General features: G+C 37.8%; 1 protein-coding gene across 6 annotated transcripts in view; it reads right to left on the bottom strand.

Annotated features, from left to right (window-relative positions):
• Window positions 1–9005: 9005 nt before the first annotated feature.
• The window catches only part of CHD1 (chromodomain helicase DNA binding protein 1), a 50739-nt gene continuing 39551 nt past the window's right edge, over window positions 9006–20193 (bottom strand). For 3 of the 6 annotated variants that reach the window (XM_015849481.2, XM_015849483.2, XM_015849482.2), the window contains exons 29-37: window positions 19867–19989; window positions 19467–19604; window positions 16874–17137; window positions 16322–16462; window positions 14079–14257; window positions 12264–12360; window positions 11977–12034; window positions 10841–11051; window positions 10256–10619 (exon numbers count right to left, since the gene is read on the bottom strand). In XM_015849481.2, the coding sequence (XP_015704967.1) occupies window positions 10256–10619; window positions 10841–11051; window positions 11977–12034; window positions 12264–12360; window positions 14079–14257; window positions 16322–16462; window positions 16874–17137; window positions 19467–19604; window positions 19867–19989 (1575 nt within the window). Of the gene's footprint in view, window positions 10620–10840; window positions 11052–11976; window positions 12035–12263; window positions 12361–14078; window positions 14258–16321; window positions 16463–16873; window positions 17138–19466; window positions 19605–19866; window positions 19990–20193 lie in introns of all 6 variants that reach the window. The other 3 variants (XM_015849484.2, XM_015849485.2, XM_015849480.2) reach the window with 2 other exon arrangements.

Below are 20193 nucleotides of genomic sequence, written 5' to 3'. Positions count from 1 at the left end.
TCAGCCTGTCCTCATGAAGCAGGAGTACAACTGGTCCTTTCTTCATTTATGTTACCCTTGCAAAATACACTGAGCACATGGCGTGGAGCATTGCTTTAGTGCTGCAGCATCCCTTAACTCTAGGGGAAGCTCTATCCTCTGCCTTTACCAGAGCTTTGTTCTGAGCTCCAAACATCACCTGTATGATGACGTTTTAACACTTATGATCAAAATCCTTCTCACACCTTCCTGACACAAAGTACCTCACCCTGTCAAGGAACCACCAGACCTGAGTTCACCCTTCTCTTTTCAGCAATGCCTTCCGACGTCCACCCCCAACAAATATAATTCAAACAATTGTAATTCAGTGCAGCCTATGAGAAGCAGGAGGGTTAGCACAGCTCTGTGTTCTCACTTTCCTACACCTGAAGATTTTCTACGAGGACTCCGAGCAGTGTAGCCTTCTGCATGTGGATCATGCCTATCCCATTCCTGGGGTTAAGTGAAGAAACATCCAGCTAAAACCACAGTGGGATATAAAAACCAAAAAGCTTGAGATCTGGAAACCTAGTGGCAAATTAAAATGCCTGCAAGACTTGAATCCTTAAGAAGGGCAAGCACAGAAGAGCACGCCCTCTGATGGAGGCAGAAGATAGCACAGGACTGCTCAGATCGTAGAAGCCTTTTGGGGGTGGTGTGGGTATGTAATCAGAAGCAGTAATTTAGGATGGTTGTACATTTTAATACAGAAATTTGAGGCACTTCAGATCCTTCCAGATCAGGCAACAGCCACATGCGGGCACTCTGGGGACAGCAGTACTGCATCTAGGTGCCTAAATTCCTCAGCTATTAAAGGGTGTAATCTCCAGAGATTAACAAAATCCTCCTCTTGCAGATGGGTCCAGATTTTGCCATGCAGGTGTTTAGTTGGCTGGTTCAATTAGTCCTATGCAAATTTAGATCCGTGGTATGCTGATGGCAGGTTTCAAGCAGAAGATGATAACACACTGAAACCACAACCACCTTTATCCAGTATAACTTTTTTCCTTGCTCTGAGATTAGAGAGCTGTGTTTAAACCATACTTGCTAGCTTGTTCATTTTCTTTCACATGACTTTATTTCCCCTGTGCCTCTTATACTCACATAGGCAATTAACTTCCAAAAGGAGGAGCCAAACAACAGCAGCGCAATGGTGCTCAAGACTGTGGTCCTGAGATTCTTGTTCTGGGTGATATACTTAAAAGCTCTGTGTCAGAGCATGTATAATGAGAAACTTTGAGTAACTGTATGAAACAGTGAGTTAAAGACAAGGCTGGCAGCCTTCCACCTGAATTTCCTTGCTTTTGACAGCCTTCTAGAATACTGGCAGTCTCTTAAAGCAGTTCCCAGGCTAGTAATCAAAGTCAGTACATCTATATCCATTTTGAAGCTGGCTTTTCAAAGATGGGGAAAATCTTTGTGGAAATTGAGAGAAGCCAGTCATGTTCCTCTGAGACAGTCATAATTACTGCCAGCACACTACTTTCACAACACATTCAGTTTCATTGCCCTTCATGGTGTGCTTGCTCATCAACTTGATCCTTTTCAGAATAGGGGCTCAATAATGTAATTAGTTGTCACTTTTGAAAAGCAAAAACTGAGACTCATTGCTCCACCAAAGCTCCATGTCCCACCTCTTAGCTGCACAAGGTAATCAAATGACAGAACAGGGCTATGTGGTGGCATCAAGAGGACCAGAGGAAAGGTCTTTGCTTTTGGGTTCTGGAAAGCAACCGGAATGTTTTTTGTCCTTATTACAAATTACTTGCAGTGAGGGCTGACAAATTCTCCTGAGAGATGGTGGCAAATGAGTTGCAATAAATGACTCTTTCTCCCGGGACAAACTTGATTCTGTCAGGATATTACCATACCAGGCTTGTTTCTTTCCCTACAAATTGCAGCTGCAGAAAAAAATATTTACAGTGGAGCTAAGGAAGAGCCAGAGATTGTGCTTCTATCCATCGACCAACTCTATGATGTGTGAATCGGAACTAACTGCTGGGTAATCTTTGTAGCATTTCTATATCACAAGGGGTATTCAGATGGACTTCTCAACACCTCATCCCCTAGCAAAAAGGGTTTGGTGTGATATTCAGGTGTCAGGTGAATCAGAAAAGCCTCAGTCATAGCTCACTTATGTGCAAACCTGTCATGGTTTTGTAATTTTGTAATTTTGCTATCAGTATTCCACATCATAACATCATGTCAAGTATGGATACTTCTGTTGAATGTGCAGTCCACAGAAGAAAACTACATATCCCAGGTGGTCTAGTGGTTAGGATTCGGTGCTCTCACCCTGGAGGCCTGGGTTCGATTCCTGGTCAGGTGTCATGGTTTCAGGGAACCATCCTCTGCTAAGTCCTCTGGAATATGTAGTTTTCTTCTGTGGACTGCACATTCAACAGAAGTATCCATACTTGACATGATGTTATGATGTGGAATACTGATAGCAAAATTACAAAATTACAAAACCATGACAAAACCAAATTTTGTTTCAGCTGGGGCTGGAACTACGTCATCACTGACTGAATAATGGTAAGATAATGCTACATTTTCAGGATCAGAGTGTTATCACAAGTGTACTCACAGTCTGTGCTGCTACCTTTTCAGCAGGTATCAAAGTGTTTCAAGTCCCCTGTTGGGATCAGAGCTTTGAATGGAGCCTCGTCTACCACATACTCCTGCTCATTCGGGCTACTGCAGATACCACCACAATGTCACCTACTTTGTCCTGCCCCCAGGTAGATCTCCATGCTTCCCCAGTGTTCCCTCATGTAAAGGAAAAAATCTCTGTTCTCACCTTCTCAGGCTGTGCCTTCTAAAGAGCCCCGTCCACCCAGCACAGTGTTCAGTCATACAAGACATTGTACCACATCTCTGTGTTTCTAGTGGAATGATACACCAGCAGTCAGATGTAGATCACTTACTTCCTCCTGCTTGTTCCTGATGGTGCATGGATTAGGGTGTAGAGAGATGATTCCAGAAAGAGTGTGAGACCTTCACGCATCGTTCTGGCCACCTGGCACATTCTTGTCTGCATGCATCTTCTTGGGCTTAGCACCTTCCTGTCCTGCTGGTGTCACCTGTCTGCTTCACCCTGGATCTTTTGTTGGTCAGCCTACGCCACTAATTCCTCATGTGGTTGTGTCACTCTGTCGTTCACCCTTCAGATACCTTAAGGACTTCACAGTGCAGCCATGTTGCTATCCAGATCCACAACAGAAGTTTCGCTTTCTTTAAATGTGAGCTGCAGCATTCACTTCAAAGGTCTTCTTCTGAGCTCTGTAATTCTTTTCTCTCTTCTATCTATCTATCCATCTCCCCTCTTCCTGACATTGTGACCTTTCCTAGAAATGCACATTTCTAACAACCTAGCAAGAAAGAGCTACAACAACCTAGTTGTATTTGTGCCATAGCGATCATTTGAGAATCTGAGTATTTCTTCAGTGGGAAAGTAAAACTGAAGGCTCGCTTTACAGTCTAGAGAGACCTGAAATTAATTATGCAGCTGTCTCATTCCCAAGTTTTCAGTGCTGGCATTCACTGTGGGAAGATGGGTCCCTTCTGGAAGGCAGTGCACATCTAGCATATGTCTTTTACATATGAATAGGTCTCAGGAAAATGCGCAGACTCTGAGAAGCATGAAAATCCAAACTGAACTACTTATGAACTTAAAAATAAATGCAAAGAACCTTGTGGTTTATCAGCAAATGTTTAATATGTAATGAAGAATCAAGCATTCCCAATGCTACGGGAAAGGAAATCATCCTCATTAACAGTACTCAGGGTAGGGTATTCTTTGAAATTACTGATTGTTGATAGCCAGCTTAGAGAGACTTTTCATGTTTGTGCATGACTGCTCTTATGAATGTCTGTATGTAGATTTATTTCAGCCTTTGGGCTGCCACGGCCATGGAGTGTGACAACAGGAACTTGCTGTGAATTATCAGGTTGGCCTTCAGCTGAGATGCTGCCCATGGTGTATGGTCTGGTCACCTCCAAGCATGTGGCAACAGGAGGGATGCTTCCTCCCTCCATCGGGATGACAGTGAATCCCTGATTATTCAAACATATTTCTAGCATATGAGAGGACTGAAGAGCAGAATAGGGGTGAAAATATAATGTTCACTATAATCTGAGTTAATACAATAAAATGAAATGAAGCTTAGTAAATGGAACATTTGAAACATGCAAGCAAAAATTTACAGGATCTGCAATGGGGCTGATTTGTGGTCACATCTGTGAGCGGTGGAAAAGACCATGAGAAAATGAGGACAATCCAAGTCCTTTCCAAACATGTTTCCAAACATGAAGCTTGGTGGAAGAGACCTAAGGTTCAACAGGTGCCCTCAGTAAATACAGCAACTTGTACTTACTGTGACTGGACTGACAAAGCATTTAGTTTAATACAATACAGAACATTTGGGGCAAATGGAGAGCGCTCCCACTGTCTCACTAAAATTCCTACTCAGTAAGCTAAAACCTAACACAGCCATAGCTTTGACATTAGCACTCACACTGAAGTATATCTCTTTCCCTCCATGTTTCCTTCCACTAAGATTAATGAATGACCAGATCCCAACTTGTCACAGAGTCACAGAGATGATTCACAGAATTACAGGTATTGGAAAGGACCTCAAGAGATCATCACATCCAAACTCTCTGCTAAAGCCAGCACCTCACAGTAGGTCACACAGGTAAGCCTCCAAACAGGTGCTGAAAATCCCCATAGCAGGAGCATCCACAACCTCTCTGGGCAGTCTGTTCCAGTGCTGCACCACCTATCCATTTCATTTATTTAGAGACAGGTGCTTCTAGAATTGGCAGGAGGAAATGAACCCCTAACATCCTGGCAGATGAGGGTCATTTTTTAGCCTTGTTTACTTTCACACTTGGAAAAAAAAAAGACTGAAATATCAATCATCCTTCTAGATTTGATTGACTTCAGTGAGAAATACAATTTCCTGTTGGCAACCTTTCCAAACGGATCTCTTGCCTGTTCCACTCAGGAAAGAGATTCCATCTGCAGATTTCATTACAGGAAAAACATCCATAACCCGAACTTCTAATTTTTACTTAAAAAATTCAAGACAGATGTCTATTTTACATTAACATCTTCATTGCCCATAGTGACAAAAGGAGCAGGTTCTAGGGGTTCTAGAGCTGAAAGGCCTTGGACTCTTGGCAACCTTATTGTGGATACTCAGCACCAAGGCAGCCAAAACGAGAGACCAATGTGAAGTTGTGAGAGAGAAGATTCTCTCCCAAATGCTCTGGTTACTTCAGCAAATACTAAAATTACTGCAGTTAAAACTCAGTTGAGGTCTTAGAGTACAGCAGTACTAAAGCCTCTTCATTTCTTACATGCAATCAGATGTGGTTTCCTCATGTCACCTCAGGCTGTTTATTCTCAGACAAGGGAGAGACAAAAACTGAGCTTGCTGAAAAACCCATGACAAAAAGAATGTTTACCTTTATCAAACTAATAATCTCAGCATGCTCCACGTTTATGAAGTCAGACTAGATGTGCACACAACCTTCTAGCAGGACCAAGAGTTTTACCTTTTAAAATCTCTCAAGATTTCCATAAGTAAGTCGTTAATAATTAATTACGTGCTTTACAAACCACTTTTAGTGGAGCTTAAGAAACGGGCCTTGACAACAGCTGCTCTGAGGATGACAGCATTCCTATTTCAGCATTTCACCCATGATTAAGCTGCTCTAACAATCTGCCAAACTGCCAGCAGAACCGGGGCCATTGTAACACACATAAAACCTCTTCGTGTGCCCCCGAGCACTCTGGTTTAACCAGTTCTAGCGGTTCTGCCAGCTCCTTGCTGTCAGATCAGGAGCAGACTTGCAGCCTACCTCAGCTGCTCCTGCTCGCCTTCATTTTGGGTGATTTTGAGTCCGGCAGTTACTACAGTGAGCCTCCAGGTTACCTCTATCAACTCCTCCATAACACAACGTGTTGCTCAACCTTGTTACGTCCTCCTTCCACTCTGAGTACATCCTCCATGCCTTTTGGAGAAGAGCTCTGAGTTTCTGGAATCCTCGCCAAGATGAGAATGAACACTTTCATTTCATGGCTGCATAAAGACTTTGCAGCCAACCAGGAGCAAGGGCAGGTGCTGGCTTGCAGCAGAGACAGCTGCACATTCAAAAAGGGAAACTGTGTGGAAAGGCTGCACATGCAAGTGCAGCGGGTTGGAGGCCTTGGGGGAAGCTGGTCACTTTGCAGTTAATGGTATGGGCACTAAACTGGAGTTTGTACCCCTCTAGCTGTGAGGTATCAGCTGCAGCAAATCACAGCTTCTACAGATAGTTACTACCAATTTGCTCAGATTTAGGAGTAATGCTTTTGGCAGGAAATCCTAAACACAAAAAATATTTTGCATGGCCTTAGTCAATACAGCGTATTTTCATTGGCTTTCATTTGCAAACTTCACATTCAAAGGCACTGTGCTGCATGGAATGTTTACAAACCAATTCCAGAACAGAAGTGGTAGCACTGGGGCTAGTTTCCTTGGTGTGAATGTGTCATTCTACAGTTTGCCAGCCAGGACTGGCCCGCTGCCCTTTCAATATACATCCCGTTACTGGATGTTCTTCAAACGTGGTCTGGGATTGTGTGATGTATGAATTTCTGTGTCAGACTGTGTGTGCCCTGCTGTCCTTTTCCCAAAGTGCTGCAAAGCCTCCTGTAACCATGTGGTGGGCAAACTGATCCATACCCTCTTTATATTCAATCATGGTGGTAACACGCTTTGCTGTTGGGAAATGCTTTATGATCACTGGGTAAAACAGACATCCACTGACTGCCTACCGACACCTCCTTCTGTAGACATGATACAAAAGGTTGCACAGGAAAGCATCCAGGTGCCTTGAATATCTCTAGAGAAGGAGGCTCCACAGCCTGTTCAGTGCTCTGAACCCTCACAGTGAAGAAGAGTTTCCACATGTTCACATAGAACTTCCCGTATTCCAGTTTTTGTCCATTGCCCTTTTTCCTGTCGCTGGGCAGCAGTGGGAAGAGCCCAATAAGCAACCACAGTATATACACACGGATTTCTTAATCAGCTCCCATTAGTAATGACATTCTGAACTGAAAAATAGACACTTGAGCACTGATGACTTTTCTGTAAAAAAAAAACAAACAACAAAACCAACAACCCACCCACCTACAATACATACCGTACTGAAAGTTAACTAAGACATAAAAAAATATATATATTAGGCTCATACATTTTTATATCAGTGCAGTTCCCACTTGAAATATACCTTAAGAGCTAAATGGTAAGGTTCATTTGTTGATGTCAGAACACTGTACAGGGCCAAGATGAGATAAGCTGAGCAAGTTCTAAAAATAAGGCATGCCGCCACCATCACATTGACTCAGCCTAGGAAGCTGCCCTCTAGGTTGCTGTGCTGTCCTTGCCTCAAAGCAGCAGTTAGGGACATTCACCCTTTGGTAAGTGTCATGTTCCTGCCACCCTTTTGTGGGTGGTGCTTGAAACCTGTGGAAGTCATCTAGCTGACAGCAGTGGAAGTCCTTCTCACACACCAGAAGCATTTGCTCAGACACTATGGAACCCTCAAGGATCAAAAACGTGTGAAGCATGAGCACTGTGCACTAGTAAGTTGTGATGCCAACACAAGAGCAGGTAAATGAATGGAAATCAGTCACAGAAATGCAGTTCCATCTTTAAAACTTAACAGCAGCAATGCATTTTTGATGTTTTGTATGTCTCTTGGAAAGAGTATATATAAATATGCATGTATTTGGTGTAACGAGAAGGGTGGATATAAAATACGTAACACAATTAAGACAGAATTTTAACATGCATGGTAGATGGGAGAGCTGAATTTTTTTATCAGGGGCCACACCAGATGTGTCCTATTCCAGCCAAGAGAATTCTCACTTCCTAATACATCATACAGATAAGCAACCTAAAGATCTGAGCCAAAAGGCTGCTGTGAAATGCATACTTGAGAACTTAAACACTCCTTGGAATTTTAGTAGAGAAAAAGCAGACTTCTCAGTACCAATGACCACAGATCTTTCATTACAAAACAAAGAACAGAACTGAGCACACAGAGAACGAATTTTAAATGGCTTATTAGCAGAGGAGATGGTTACCCCTAAGCGGTAAGCTTTGCACCATTAGCAGTGTTGTAAGTAACCAAGGCTATCTCTTGTCATCAAGCCTTGTACTTATAACTTCATCAAAACAAGCACAGGAAGACTTAAAATTACCGTGAATGTAATTTGTAAATCTGCAAATATGATCAAACCAAAAGAGGCAAAGATCTTGACCATCAAAGCCACCAGTTCTTTCTTTCTCAGAGACCTGGGATATAAAAACAGGTGCAGACTGGCTGTCTCATTAGACATGAAAGATCATGGTGCCATAATGCAGCTTCACTGATAGCGAATCAGATCTGATGGGACTGTTCTCTGTATGCTTTATATTGATACCCGTTCACTTCCCAAGCAGCAAGATTCACACCATGGTTTGAGATGCAGCATATTCTAAACTTTCAGCAGTAGCTACAGCACAGACCTACATCCTTAGTAGGCACCACAGGTAAACACTGCTTCAGCAAGAAAAGTTTTTCTGCTTTTAGCAGAAAATCTGCAAAACCTCATTAAATCTGAGAAGGTAAAAGCTAAGATACAAAGAACTATTAAGTTACCAAATTACAGCCCACCATAAACTAGCTTACATAGTGTTAACCTAGTCGACCTAAATTGTGCCTACACTGAGATCCCGACACTCCATGGACAGATTTTAGTTCCCTCTCAATGTGTTCATACAAACCTGGTTAGCTGGAAAAACTGCTTAACATCAACCACTAAACATCGAGTTAGATACCTTCTCTAACATAGGATGGTGTGTATTAACATTTAGTACTTCAGGAGTTTAAACCGAGGAAAAGGTACCCTGTACAGCAAAACACAGCAGAAAACTACAAGAGCCCACACATCCTTTTAGTTAAATTTAATTTGTCAGATAGAAGTTATCTATGTACAATCAGTGTGCATTGTAACAATTCTGTTAATAAAGTCATTCAAATCTTCTAAAATATTAACTGGCTGCATAGCACATTTGATATTATTGCCCATGTTAAAGAGGGAAAACAAATGGATTCACAATAAATCTTGGCTGATCTGGGTTTTGGAGTGTTCAGGTATAGAACACTTTCTTCTTTAAACCAATGCACCTGAAAAGCTTTCCAGAGCATAGTTTAGAGCTGGATATTTCTCACTGTTTCATTACAACAATCACAACACTGACAGTTTAATAGAAAAAAAATAAAATAAAACAACCAAAAACAGGTATCTAAAGTATTCAATAAAAAAGGAGCACTAAATGGAATATCCCCTTTATCCCCTTTCCCCTCTTTTACATTCTGACTTCATCAAGATATCTTATTAAAACATGTAAGTATACTGACTTTGTGAAAAGAAGGCCTGAGTTGGTGGGAGAAGCAACAGCCAAAAAAAGCCTGAGAGGGGAAAAAAAGCTCATTTAATTATTTTACAATAATTTACAGCCATTTGTTTGTTTTGTTGCGTTTTTCTTTTTTTTTTTTTTTTTTTTAAATTTCTTTTTGTTGTAGGTTTTTTTTGTTGTTGTTTGTTTGTTTCATAAAAAGGCATTATAATTGATCACAAACAGGAGAAATCCTGGCTATTTTACAACTGTAGGTACAGAATTTAAATATTCAAGCTTGTGATGAAAAGCGGCAAGGTGGTCGCAGTGTACAATGTAAACAAGTAGCTTTGGAAAGTGAAACAAGTCCTTGAGAGTTCACTACTAAGAAATAAAACAAAATAAATCCCCCATTCTTTCCTGAAACATAAGCACAGGTCAGTGTTTAAATGTTCATTTACAAACATAATTTAATCTGTGTTCAGCCTAAAACAACTTTGACGTGAAGAGTTTTATAGTAAGATCCAGTCTGAAAGGGGCAGTGTTGAGGTCCCTGTAAAAGTAAACATCTTCCGTTTCTTAAAAAAAAGTGCCACAACATTTGCAGCACAGTGCAGCATAAACTTTAAATACAAAAATATTTTTCTTCTGTTGGGATAATAGACCTTGCATCCTGGAAAGAAGTAACAATACTGCTACTGATAGAATATCCAGTCCATATCTTTCAAGTCATGTAAGGCAATTACTGTGTTAGTTTACTGTATATGGCTAAAAGAAGGTCCAGAAAATGTCAGTCTTTGTTATGTCTTCCGGCTACTCCATGTATGTTCAGGTGTACTTTTGTGATCCGTTGAGTGTTCAAATGGAGATCTGTGTCCTAGGGGAGATCTTGAACCATAAGGAGACCTCTGATCTAGTGGTGACCTTGGGCCACTACCAGAAGCTCTGTGGTCCATTTGCCAGTCTGAGTGGTATCTGTAATCTCTGGAAGATTTATGATGGCTGTATTCTGAAGTGGAACGGTGATCTGAGTGTATCCTGTGGTCTGAATGGGAGCGGTGATCTGAATGACCCCGGCTGTCCTTTAGGTTTCCTTCCAGGTTTGATCTGTGGTCTCTGCTCCTGTGGTCATCTAACTTTCTATGTTTACTATCACTGTAGTATCTAAAAAACCAAAGGATTTTACTTTAGAAAAGTGCTACTGAACACACACTAAAAACTAGAGTTATATCAGTTCAACTGATTTACATTAGGGATATATTGTCTTTGCAATTTCACATTACTCAAAAAGCTTTGGACACAAATGCACAGGTGCTTGCTGCATGCATACCCCAAAACCAGGAAGAGAATTCTGAACAGGTTTTACAGCTGCTGCAAAAACTCACCTGCTGTCCTGTTTGTAGTGATCCCAGTCTCTGTGATCTTTTCCATTACTGAAGGCTGAATATGGCCTTTTCCTAGAGTCACTTTTCTTGTAAGCATCTCCCTGATGCCTGTCTTTGTGATGATCGTGGTATTGTGATAAATGTCTATCAGAAGAATAACTATCCCTGCTACTGTCATCATGGTTTGTAGTCTCTTTCAGTCTTTCCACATCTGTTTAATAAAGCAGAGGTTACAAAGAAGTCTCACACATTATAAATTCTTTTCTTCACTTAATTTAAACAGCACTTCTACCTGTTAGATTTAAAGCAATGTGAAAATGAAATTATAATTTGACAGAAATATGACCTAAGTGGTTGAAAGACAAATGCATTACAGTGAGTGAACAGAAAGAAACCCTAGAGGAAGGCAAATGCAAACCAAATGTAGACGTGTAGGGCTCAGGAACTGAGCTTTTTGGCCTTAGAAACTGAATGAAGAATCAAAGAGTGGTTCAAATGATCAGTGAGTAGTGCCTCTGGTAGAGTAGGTTTAGAATGGTACCAACTTCCTCTCTAGAGAGGAAGGGCCTAACAAAAAAAAAAGACATTTTACCTGCACAACTAGTTAATGAAATACTTTTACTAGCGTTTCTATAATATGCTGATTTTAAATCCACGATAACACATGTGTTTTTTGTGTAACATTTTGCAACAGTGCAAGTGTGAGAACACAGAAAAAAAAAAGAGCGTAACTCAGCAATAAAAGATGCCCCATAGAACTAATTAAAAAGTACGACTTCAAAACACAGTGCTCTTGCTCTGTCACTTCTATGGTGACATTACAACAACTACAAATAGGCAGAGATTTTCTACAAAATTTACAGGTTTTAAGTAGACTTCTCTACCACCCCAAAACTAAATACAAAAATTAAGTTTCCAATTTGTTTTAAAGGATAGTCAACTAACTCGCTACTAAACCCAAGCCCAGCCTATGTTCAGCTGAATTTCACTCAGCTAGTTTAATTATACTAATCAACCTATCTCTATCATATATTATTGTACAGGATATGGACCATGGAGATAGATAACAGCACATGAAATGAAATAAACTTAAGAAGTAGGGTAACTAGAATGAGAATATACTTAAGATTTCTTACCTGGATTTCTGATTACATGTGCATTCACATTGCTGCTAATGTTTTGGTCATTGTGTTGCTAAAAGAGACAAGTACATAAACTCATTGGTAAGCCACAAAGTTCATGTGAATTCTTTAGAAATTTCTAAAGTTCCTAACAAAACAGACTACATTAGTACAAACACAAAGTAATTACTTGAGTTACATGTGCTTTTCTGTGCTCCTAAGTGTGCTTTAAATCTCATTAAAATGCTGGAACACTTAGAAAATACACACTTGTATATTTAAAGAGGGTCCAAAAATACTACCTGAGACTCTTGGCGCTTTTTGATTGCATGTTTGTAGAGTTTGTGCAGCTTTCTGGCATCAAATTCTGTAAACTTGGAGACAAAAATCCACAAATTTCTGAGGAAGAAGAAAGGAGAAGTTACAATTCTATGCATTCAGCTGCCTCATATTATGCAAAAGACTGTGGGTTTAACTGAAATTAATTCAACAGCACAGAAAACACTATGAAATCCACTAGAGAGCATTACCTAGCTGCACTGCAAAAATTACTCAGTTGTATTTTAAGCATTTGATGAATGAATTCCTGTAATAACTTGTCATTTTGTAATATTTATCATCACTACTTCAGAGGTTCAAGTGTATAAAATGTAGTAGCAATAAAACTTGTACTAATAAAATGTTTTGTGTAACTGCTTCCAAACATTGCTTTCAGTTTATGTATGGCTTCTGAAAGATTGTTTGGAATCTAATAAAATTTGGGTATTTACAACTCAGTAATTAAGATTTAAGTAAGCACTATTCTTCCACAGAATTCTGAAGCCTGGTCAGAGCTTTTGAAATCAAACAAGAAATCTGAGAATGAACAGAAGCAACACAGGAATAACTTCAAGCATAACTTGTTCTACAAAGGAAGAAACAAGACTAACTAGGGTCTTTCGCTGTTGAGCTGCCAAAGCCCTAAAGAACAAGTTTGCATCCGTGATTACATGAGTAAACTGAAGTCCAAAATTCTTTTAGTCAAGTTTACAGATAGAACACTTGAAAGAGATTACAGAGTCCTGTAAGAAACATCTGAAGTGCAGGCTCAGGAAGCAACCTCCTCATTGTCACATTTAGGTATTACAGTTTAGGTCTAGAGGTTTGCAAAGGTAAAATGTCGGTGGTGAGCCTAAAGATACCTGTGTGACTCTGAAATACAGACTATGTATCTTTACAATATTTACCAAAACCAGCTGAAATACATACTTTTAAAAGTCTAGAAATGGTACAGTGGCATTACTGTGAATATTATTTCTATTACGTGTTTCCATTTAAATAAATGTATGTTTATCAAGATGTAAAACATGGATCTTGTTTATATATTTTGGATCACCTTAATAATTTGAAATAAACTGAGTAAAAACAGATGAAGCAACAGTCTGCAAGGAAATTATAGCACTTGAATAGCTTGCATATGGAAATACAGGATATGTGTTCAACCATAAAAGACTGAAACATACATCAAGACAGAATGAATTAAAAATGTATTAAGAATTTAACAGTGCAATATGCTTAAATTTTTCTTTTTTTTCTGAAAAATATCACCTCATAATGCCTAAAAACATTTAGACTCCTTATATTGAATTACGTGAGTATGGCTTTTTTAATCAAGTCATGTGATTTAGAGTATAATTAAAAAAGAAGAAAATATTCTGCAGATCAAAATAAAGTCAAATTTTCAGCATAACAAATAAAATAACTTATTTCTAGCACAAACAGAAAAATCCTTTAAGTTGAAATAAAAAGATCCTTTAAGATAAGAAGTCTTTCCCACTGTTAAAAGAGTGTAAGTAACAGTTATTTATTGTTCTAGGAATTGTGACGACTCCATCTACTGGATAAAATGCATTGCTATGCAATATGAAAAAGTCCATTACCAATCACTTTTTGTTGTCCTTATTTAAAACAGCGGAAATATACAAGAAATAATGAACAGGAAACAAGAGAAATAAGAACTTCACTGTTTTGTACAAACCATTAGAGTTTTTCCTCCTTAAAAAAAAAAAAAGAAAAGAAAAGAAAAGAAAAGAAAAAGAAAAAAGAAAAAAGAAAAACAACACAGAAAAAAAACTTACTTCCTCCACTGCTTGATTTGCTCAGGATTTGTGTACTCCTTCAGGCATTCTGTAATATGATCCCCAATTTTGATTAGACACTGTCTAGTATGTTCCAGCTGCTCCCTTTCAGAAAGGCCCTTCTCTGGTCTATCCAGCTGTTTCAGTGCTGCTTTGACAGGCCTCATTCTTTCTTTGCACTATAAAATGAGGAAAAAAAACCCAAAATGTGACCCAGCCATTGCTGTGATAATTATACAGGTAAAGACAGTATTGTTACAAGCAAAATTAAATGCAAGACTTTGCTAAGAGATCTGAAAATTTAGTGCAACTACTGGTTTCCATTGGAAGAAGTTGAATTTTAAACTCAGTTGGAAATTTTCCTCCAATATAAGAGCATTACAACATTTTCATTAAAGACATTCAGGATTTAAGTAAGCAATACTCTAGTCTAAAGGACTTTCAAGGGAGAAGTATTCATTACAGCTAGGTTTGATAATATTTGCTACAAAACTCAGTACAAGTATTTAGGACAAGGCCTACTTTTAGCAACTCAATAGCTAAAAACTCAATTTCAAGACTGAGTGTGCGAGCATTCAGCACATTTCAAAATGATGTTTTTGCAATTATCTGCCATTTAGCAGAGGATCACCTCTCCTTCTCTGAGAAGATTTTCAACCTAACAGTTATGCAGATACTAGGAGAACCTGAGCTGTTCAGAGTAAAGCTATCTTACATACGTCATCACCAGTGGCAGCAAAGATACATTTTATACAAGCTTTGTTGAATTTCTGCCCTTTAATTTAACTGTTTTAAGAATGAATGCTGATCAAGCAGCTAGTGTGATTTAAACATGCTTGCTTAGAAATGCCATATAATAACAATAGCATTGTAAACAGATGCTATCCTGTTTGTCCTATAAATCACATCAACTAAGCTTCAACAACTTGTAGCAGCAGTTTATATTTGAAAGTGTAGTTAAACATGCTAACTAGTCTGTATCTGGTCATGGCATAAGAAAAAAAAAAAATGCATTTCAGAAATAAGAGCCTGGCCAAAAAATATTATTCCATGCACAAACACAAACCAGAATCGTTCTCTGCAAGAACAAATGTTACATCTGTAGAACCAGACTTTGTTTATTTAAAATAAAGAAGGATGGGAGGGCACTGAAGAATACCAACATCACTTCGTCAAAATCTTAAGAGACGCTGTGGAACCCCACCTCTGGAAGAGTTCAAGGAGGAGAGATTCACTGCTAGTTCATGTCACTAAATAATTAAGCAGGTGTAATTAAGCACACTGACCTAGCCACAGCTTACACCAGTTTTTACATAACAGCTTACAGAGTTCACTGCTCAAGTGCAGAAGTGATCCGAAAAATATAAACTGCACACAGAAACCAAGTGGTTTTCAGTCACATAGCCACCCCAATCCACCTGAAACACTGGAGAGTCATCCTGGGAACCATAAATGAGTAAATTGCAATGTTTAGTTAAAAAACTTATATAGGCCGACTCATGACAATCAAATTTGCACGCTGTGGTCTCACACTACCACAGATCAAATAAACCTGTCTGGCACGAACAGAAAACTGTTGACATCTGTATGATAAAAAACCTACAGAAGAGTTGATGATTGCTCAAAGTAACTCAATGGTATCCTTCCAAAGGCTGTGGTTGACCTACAAAACTATGTATACTGATTCTGTTCTTAGTAAGAAGTATTAATTTAACTGAAATTCTCTGGGCATCTGAAAGACTATTCCAAGGTACGTCTAAAGCTTTAGAATTTGTTCCTTCCTGCACCTAATAACTGATGCCTGTAACACTGTAAGAAAAAAGTGCTGATACTTAATTTCTCTTGTTATCTTTAAAGGAGGAGAGGCATATGAGGTGAAGCCAGATTCTCCACAGATTGCATTAAGGTTTATGCATTTCTGCTCTTGAACAAGTTACCTAAGTTTTATACCTAAATACCTAAGTTTTTACTGAGGATAGATTTCTTCAGCATACTAACCACTAAACAGATTTTCTTACTGTAATACATAAACACAAAAAGCAATAATATAAAACTGCTGGCCTGAATACAAAAATAACTTCAATACAATGTCAGTGACATTGTCAATCTGCCAGTTTATTAACAAGAGATCTCTGTAATACTGTGATTAATAACACTGTAAATAACATTACAATAATAACAGAAACTGTCTAAATTTAGAATATCTAGCATATACTCCGAGGTATCATCAAAAAGGGACTTACCACACTAAATGTCTTCTGATCCAGTTCTTCAGATTCCTCCGAGATAGGAACTGGTTCACTGGTTGCAGTAATATGAACTGGAGTATCCAGCAATGGAATTTTTTTAGATTTTTCTTTATTTTCTGATTTGATTTCATTTACCTACAAGCAAGACATATAAATGTTTAAGTGTACTTAGGGTGTAAAATTATCCTGTAATATATGAAAATGACAATGACTGCATTCTCTTTGGTAATAAAAACTATGCTTACATTCAGTTATGACATATTTCACTTTCTCTGTAGGATGGAAAAGGATAATGGAACAGGAGTAAAGGTTTCTTGCACCCACTTGTATTCTCAATCCAACTAATTTATATATAATTAAAGAATTTCCTGTTTCATAAGCCTGTCCTTATGAAGTTGCAAGTCGTAAAAACAAAACTTCAAATAATATAAAAGACTTCAATGAAATGACAACTGATCAGACCCAAAATATCTTTTCAACTCAAAATAATTCACAAAAACCTAGTTGCCTTTTCTAGTGCTGTATAAGATAAGTAAACCTAGTTACCTTCTCCTCCTTTACTTCTTTTTCTTTCTGTGTGGATTCTTTAACTTTGTTTTCTCTCTTTTCTTTATTATCTTTTTCTTTTAATTCTTTCTTATCCTCTTTTTCTTTTTTCTCCCTTTTCAAATCCCTTTTATTTTCCTTCTCTTTTGTCTCTCTTTTTTCTTCAGCTTCCTTCTTTATACCAATATCTGGCTCAGGCTTGTCTTCATTTTCTTTCTCTGTTTTTAATTTTTTATGTAGATGTTTCACTGAAACAATCTCATCCTGCAATATGCAAGCATATATGTCACATCAAACTGCATTCCTAGCTATAAAAATTTCATAATCATCAGATTAAAAACATACTTTTTATCTGTGCATTTCCTTTTTAACATATATTTAATAACTATCAAGTAGAAATGGATGCAGTTGTAAAGAAAAATGAGGACTATGCTTCATTTCCTTGATGTGACACAAAATAAGTACTGATTTGGAAATGGTAACATGCTGAGAAATTAAGTCCATTTTATTTCTGTATGCCTGAAGAATTCTGCTCCTGTAAAGGTAATTAAGCTCTAAAGAGCTAAAAACTGCAGGGAAATAGATTTGCAAATCTGAGCAGATTGTTCAGGACACTCAATTAACAGGAATATTAGAAGACCTCAGTTCTAGTTACTGTTGTCCCAGTAACGTTTTACTGCTTCCACAATAAACAATCGCAGAAGAAGGCAAGAGCATCCCTTTTTTTTTTTTTCCTGGGTTGTTCTGTTTTTTTTGTGTGTGTGTGTGGTTTTTTTTTAAATTTCAAATATGAAGTCTTACTTATTGATTGTCTGATGCGGCCCAATTAATTATTTGATGATGAAATAAATGCCCTATCATTGGTTTAACTTTTACTTAACAAGTTAGAGAGGGACGCTCATGTCTTTTCAGACACAGAAAAATTCTGTAATAGTAAGTAATAAATGTAATATGAACAAATGCAAGAATCATCATCATCATTTCTGAACTGAAATACACACTGGGCAAGCAAATCCAAAATTTGCTGCAGAAAACTAAATGGAGGACACGTAACACATGAATCCCAAAAAATTACTTAGATATCAGGTGCTGAGTCCAACCAGGACTTAAGCATTTAGGTACCACAGAAACTTTCTTGCAAGAATCCAATGACTACAAATGTTTCCTGAATGCTTAAAGAATCTGTTTAACTGCTAAATTCCCAAAATATGGCAGTTAAATCCATTGTTTTTCAGAAGTAATACCATTTGTCTATGCCCAAAAGTATTCAAGTGTTGCATAATCATTATTAAATGCATGAAAGAAGAGAACATTCTAGTTATTTTCCCAAACTGCAACAAGTCAACCAACAGACTAGCAAAGTCTTCTGTTAAGAGTGGACTCTCACAACAGAATGAGTATGATGCTCATTCTTTCAAGTAGTTTTAAGACATAATTTACATAGTTTTATGATTTGGCTGCCAATATCAATTTTACTAGGAACTATGGTGACAACATATACAGTTCTAAGCCTTACATTCTAGATAAGCTATTTAAGTTACTGTAACTATAAAAACAGACCAGCCTGCATAGAAAGGCTTGTTTGTTGGTATATTTATTACTGTCTTCACCTATTCTTCATAAAACAACCTAAATAAAATACAGGAAGGCTTTATTTAATAAATTACTTTTTTCTTTTACTTTACCATAAACAGTATCATAGCACTTCTCTGGCCTCATCAGTTTCAACTATACTCCCTACTTCAGGGATCCTGCTTTAGCAGAGGAGTTGGACTAGATTATCTCCAGTGGTCCATTCCAAACCCTACAATCATTCTGTGATATATAATTGCATGAGTATTTTATCCTTTGTAGAGAGAGAGAACTGATAATTATAGAGATAGGTCATGGTTTAAAATGATTATGAAAGACACTTCCATTTAGTTTATTTAAACTAAGTAGGAAGTATTTTTGTTAATGATTTGCACTTTTTTATTTAAATTGATTTTGTAATCACAGTGTGACACGATTTTAAATGTTACCTATGCTGCTCTCTCCAGTGGTTCTGGTTTTATAATAAATATATTAAAAAGATGCAACAAAGCAGAAGCCTGATGGAATACATCTGAAGTAACACAACATAACAAGGTTAAGTAGCCTTTTCAGATAATAAGAACATACACATGCATGTTTTGAAACATCATTTATTGATGCTGCTTCTAAATGAATTTTTTTCCCCTGTGTCTGAACAGAAACATATAACTGAAGAATCAGTATTAGTAGTAGCAACACAATAGTCAGAGACTGAAGTTTTATATTTGCAGTTTCACTAGATTTACACTTCTAGCAGATACAATGCTGTAGTACTTAAATAACATTAAAATTAAGCAAGGCTATTTTTCATTAAACCACAAAATTATTTTATAATATAATTTGGAAACCTTGTCATAATTCTTTATCTACTGGTTTATTCTTAAATTCCATGTGGTTGTACTGATTAACAACAGCAGCCATAGGAAGTAGAGGCCACTTGGGTGCTTTGTTTTTACTAGGTCAAACAGAAGATAAAGTATACACTGCTATTAACCATCTTTAAAATATGAAAGATATTTACCTTGTTATCCTCCTCATCATCATCTTCATCAGATTTTTCTGAGAGTTGTGGTGAAGAGTCACTTTTTACTTCTTCTTTTATTTTTGTAGCCTTCATCTTATTCTTCTTACTTCTTGTCTTCCTCCTCTTGGAATTGCCCTGAATGCAAATTAGCACCTTGAATACATCAGCTGACAAATACCTTCTCACCATAATTGCAAAATTATTGCAGAATTTTAATCTTATTTATTGCCCCTAATGATCATCACTTCTCTCTGGACTGTAGCAATTCACTTCCTATGTTCATCTCTTTTAGTATGATTACCAACACTACATAAAGTAAAAAAGAGAACTAAAAAATAAGAAAGTTCTACTGACAATCCCATAAGTATATTTCTTTGTCTTGCCAAATTTTACTTACTGCACCAGCAAGCCTTTGTGCTTCCTTTCTTGCAAGGTCTTTATTCAGTAATTTAATGAGGTAGTCTGCACGGGTCTGTAGCTGCTTCGCCTGGGGTTTCTTGTCTGGATCATCAGGTAAAATCTAAGGAGAACATTTGTAGTGTGAATTGTGAATATACACCATCAGATTTCAAAGATGCTAGCTTAGAGCACTCAAAACAAAAAAAATCTTCACAAAAGACGGTGAATCCTTCTACTTTATCTGTGTCTAGAAAATATGTCAGCATGCTTGAAAGCCACAGGAGAATTTCTGAATTTCTTAAATATTTTCATTTCTCTCTAATCA

The sequence above is a fragment of the Coturnix japonica genome, chromosome Z (genome assembly GCF_001577835.2).
Source record: "Coturnix japonica isolate 7356 chromosome Z, Coturnix japonica 2.1, whole genome shotgun sequence".
NCBI classification, from domain to species: domain Eukaryota; kingdom Metazoa; phylum Chordata; class Aves; order Galliformes; family Phasianidae; genus Coturnix; species Coturnix japonica.
The sequence above is the reverse complement of the archived record's forward strand: the minus strand, read 5'-3'. Positions and strand labels throughout refer to the sequence as shown.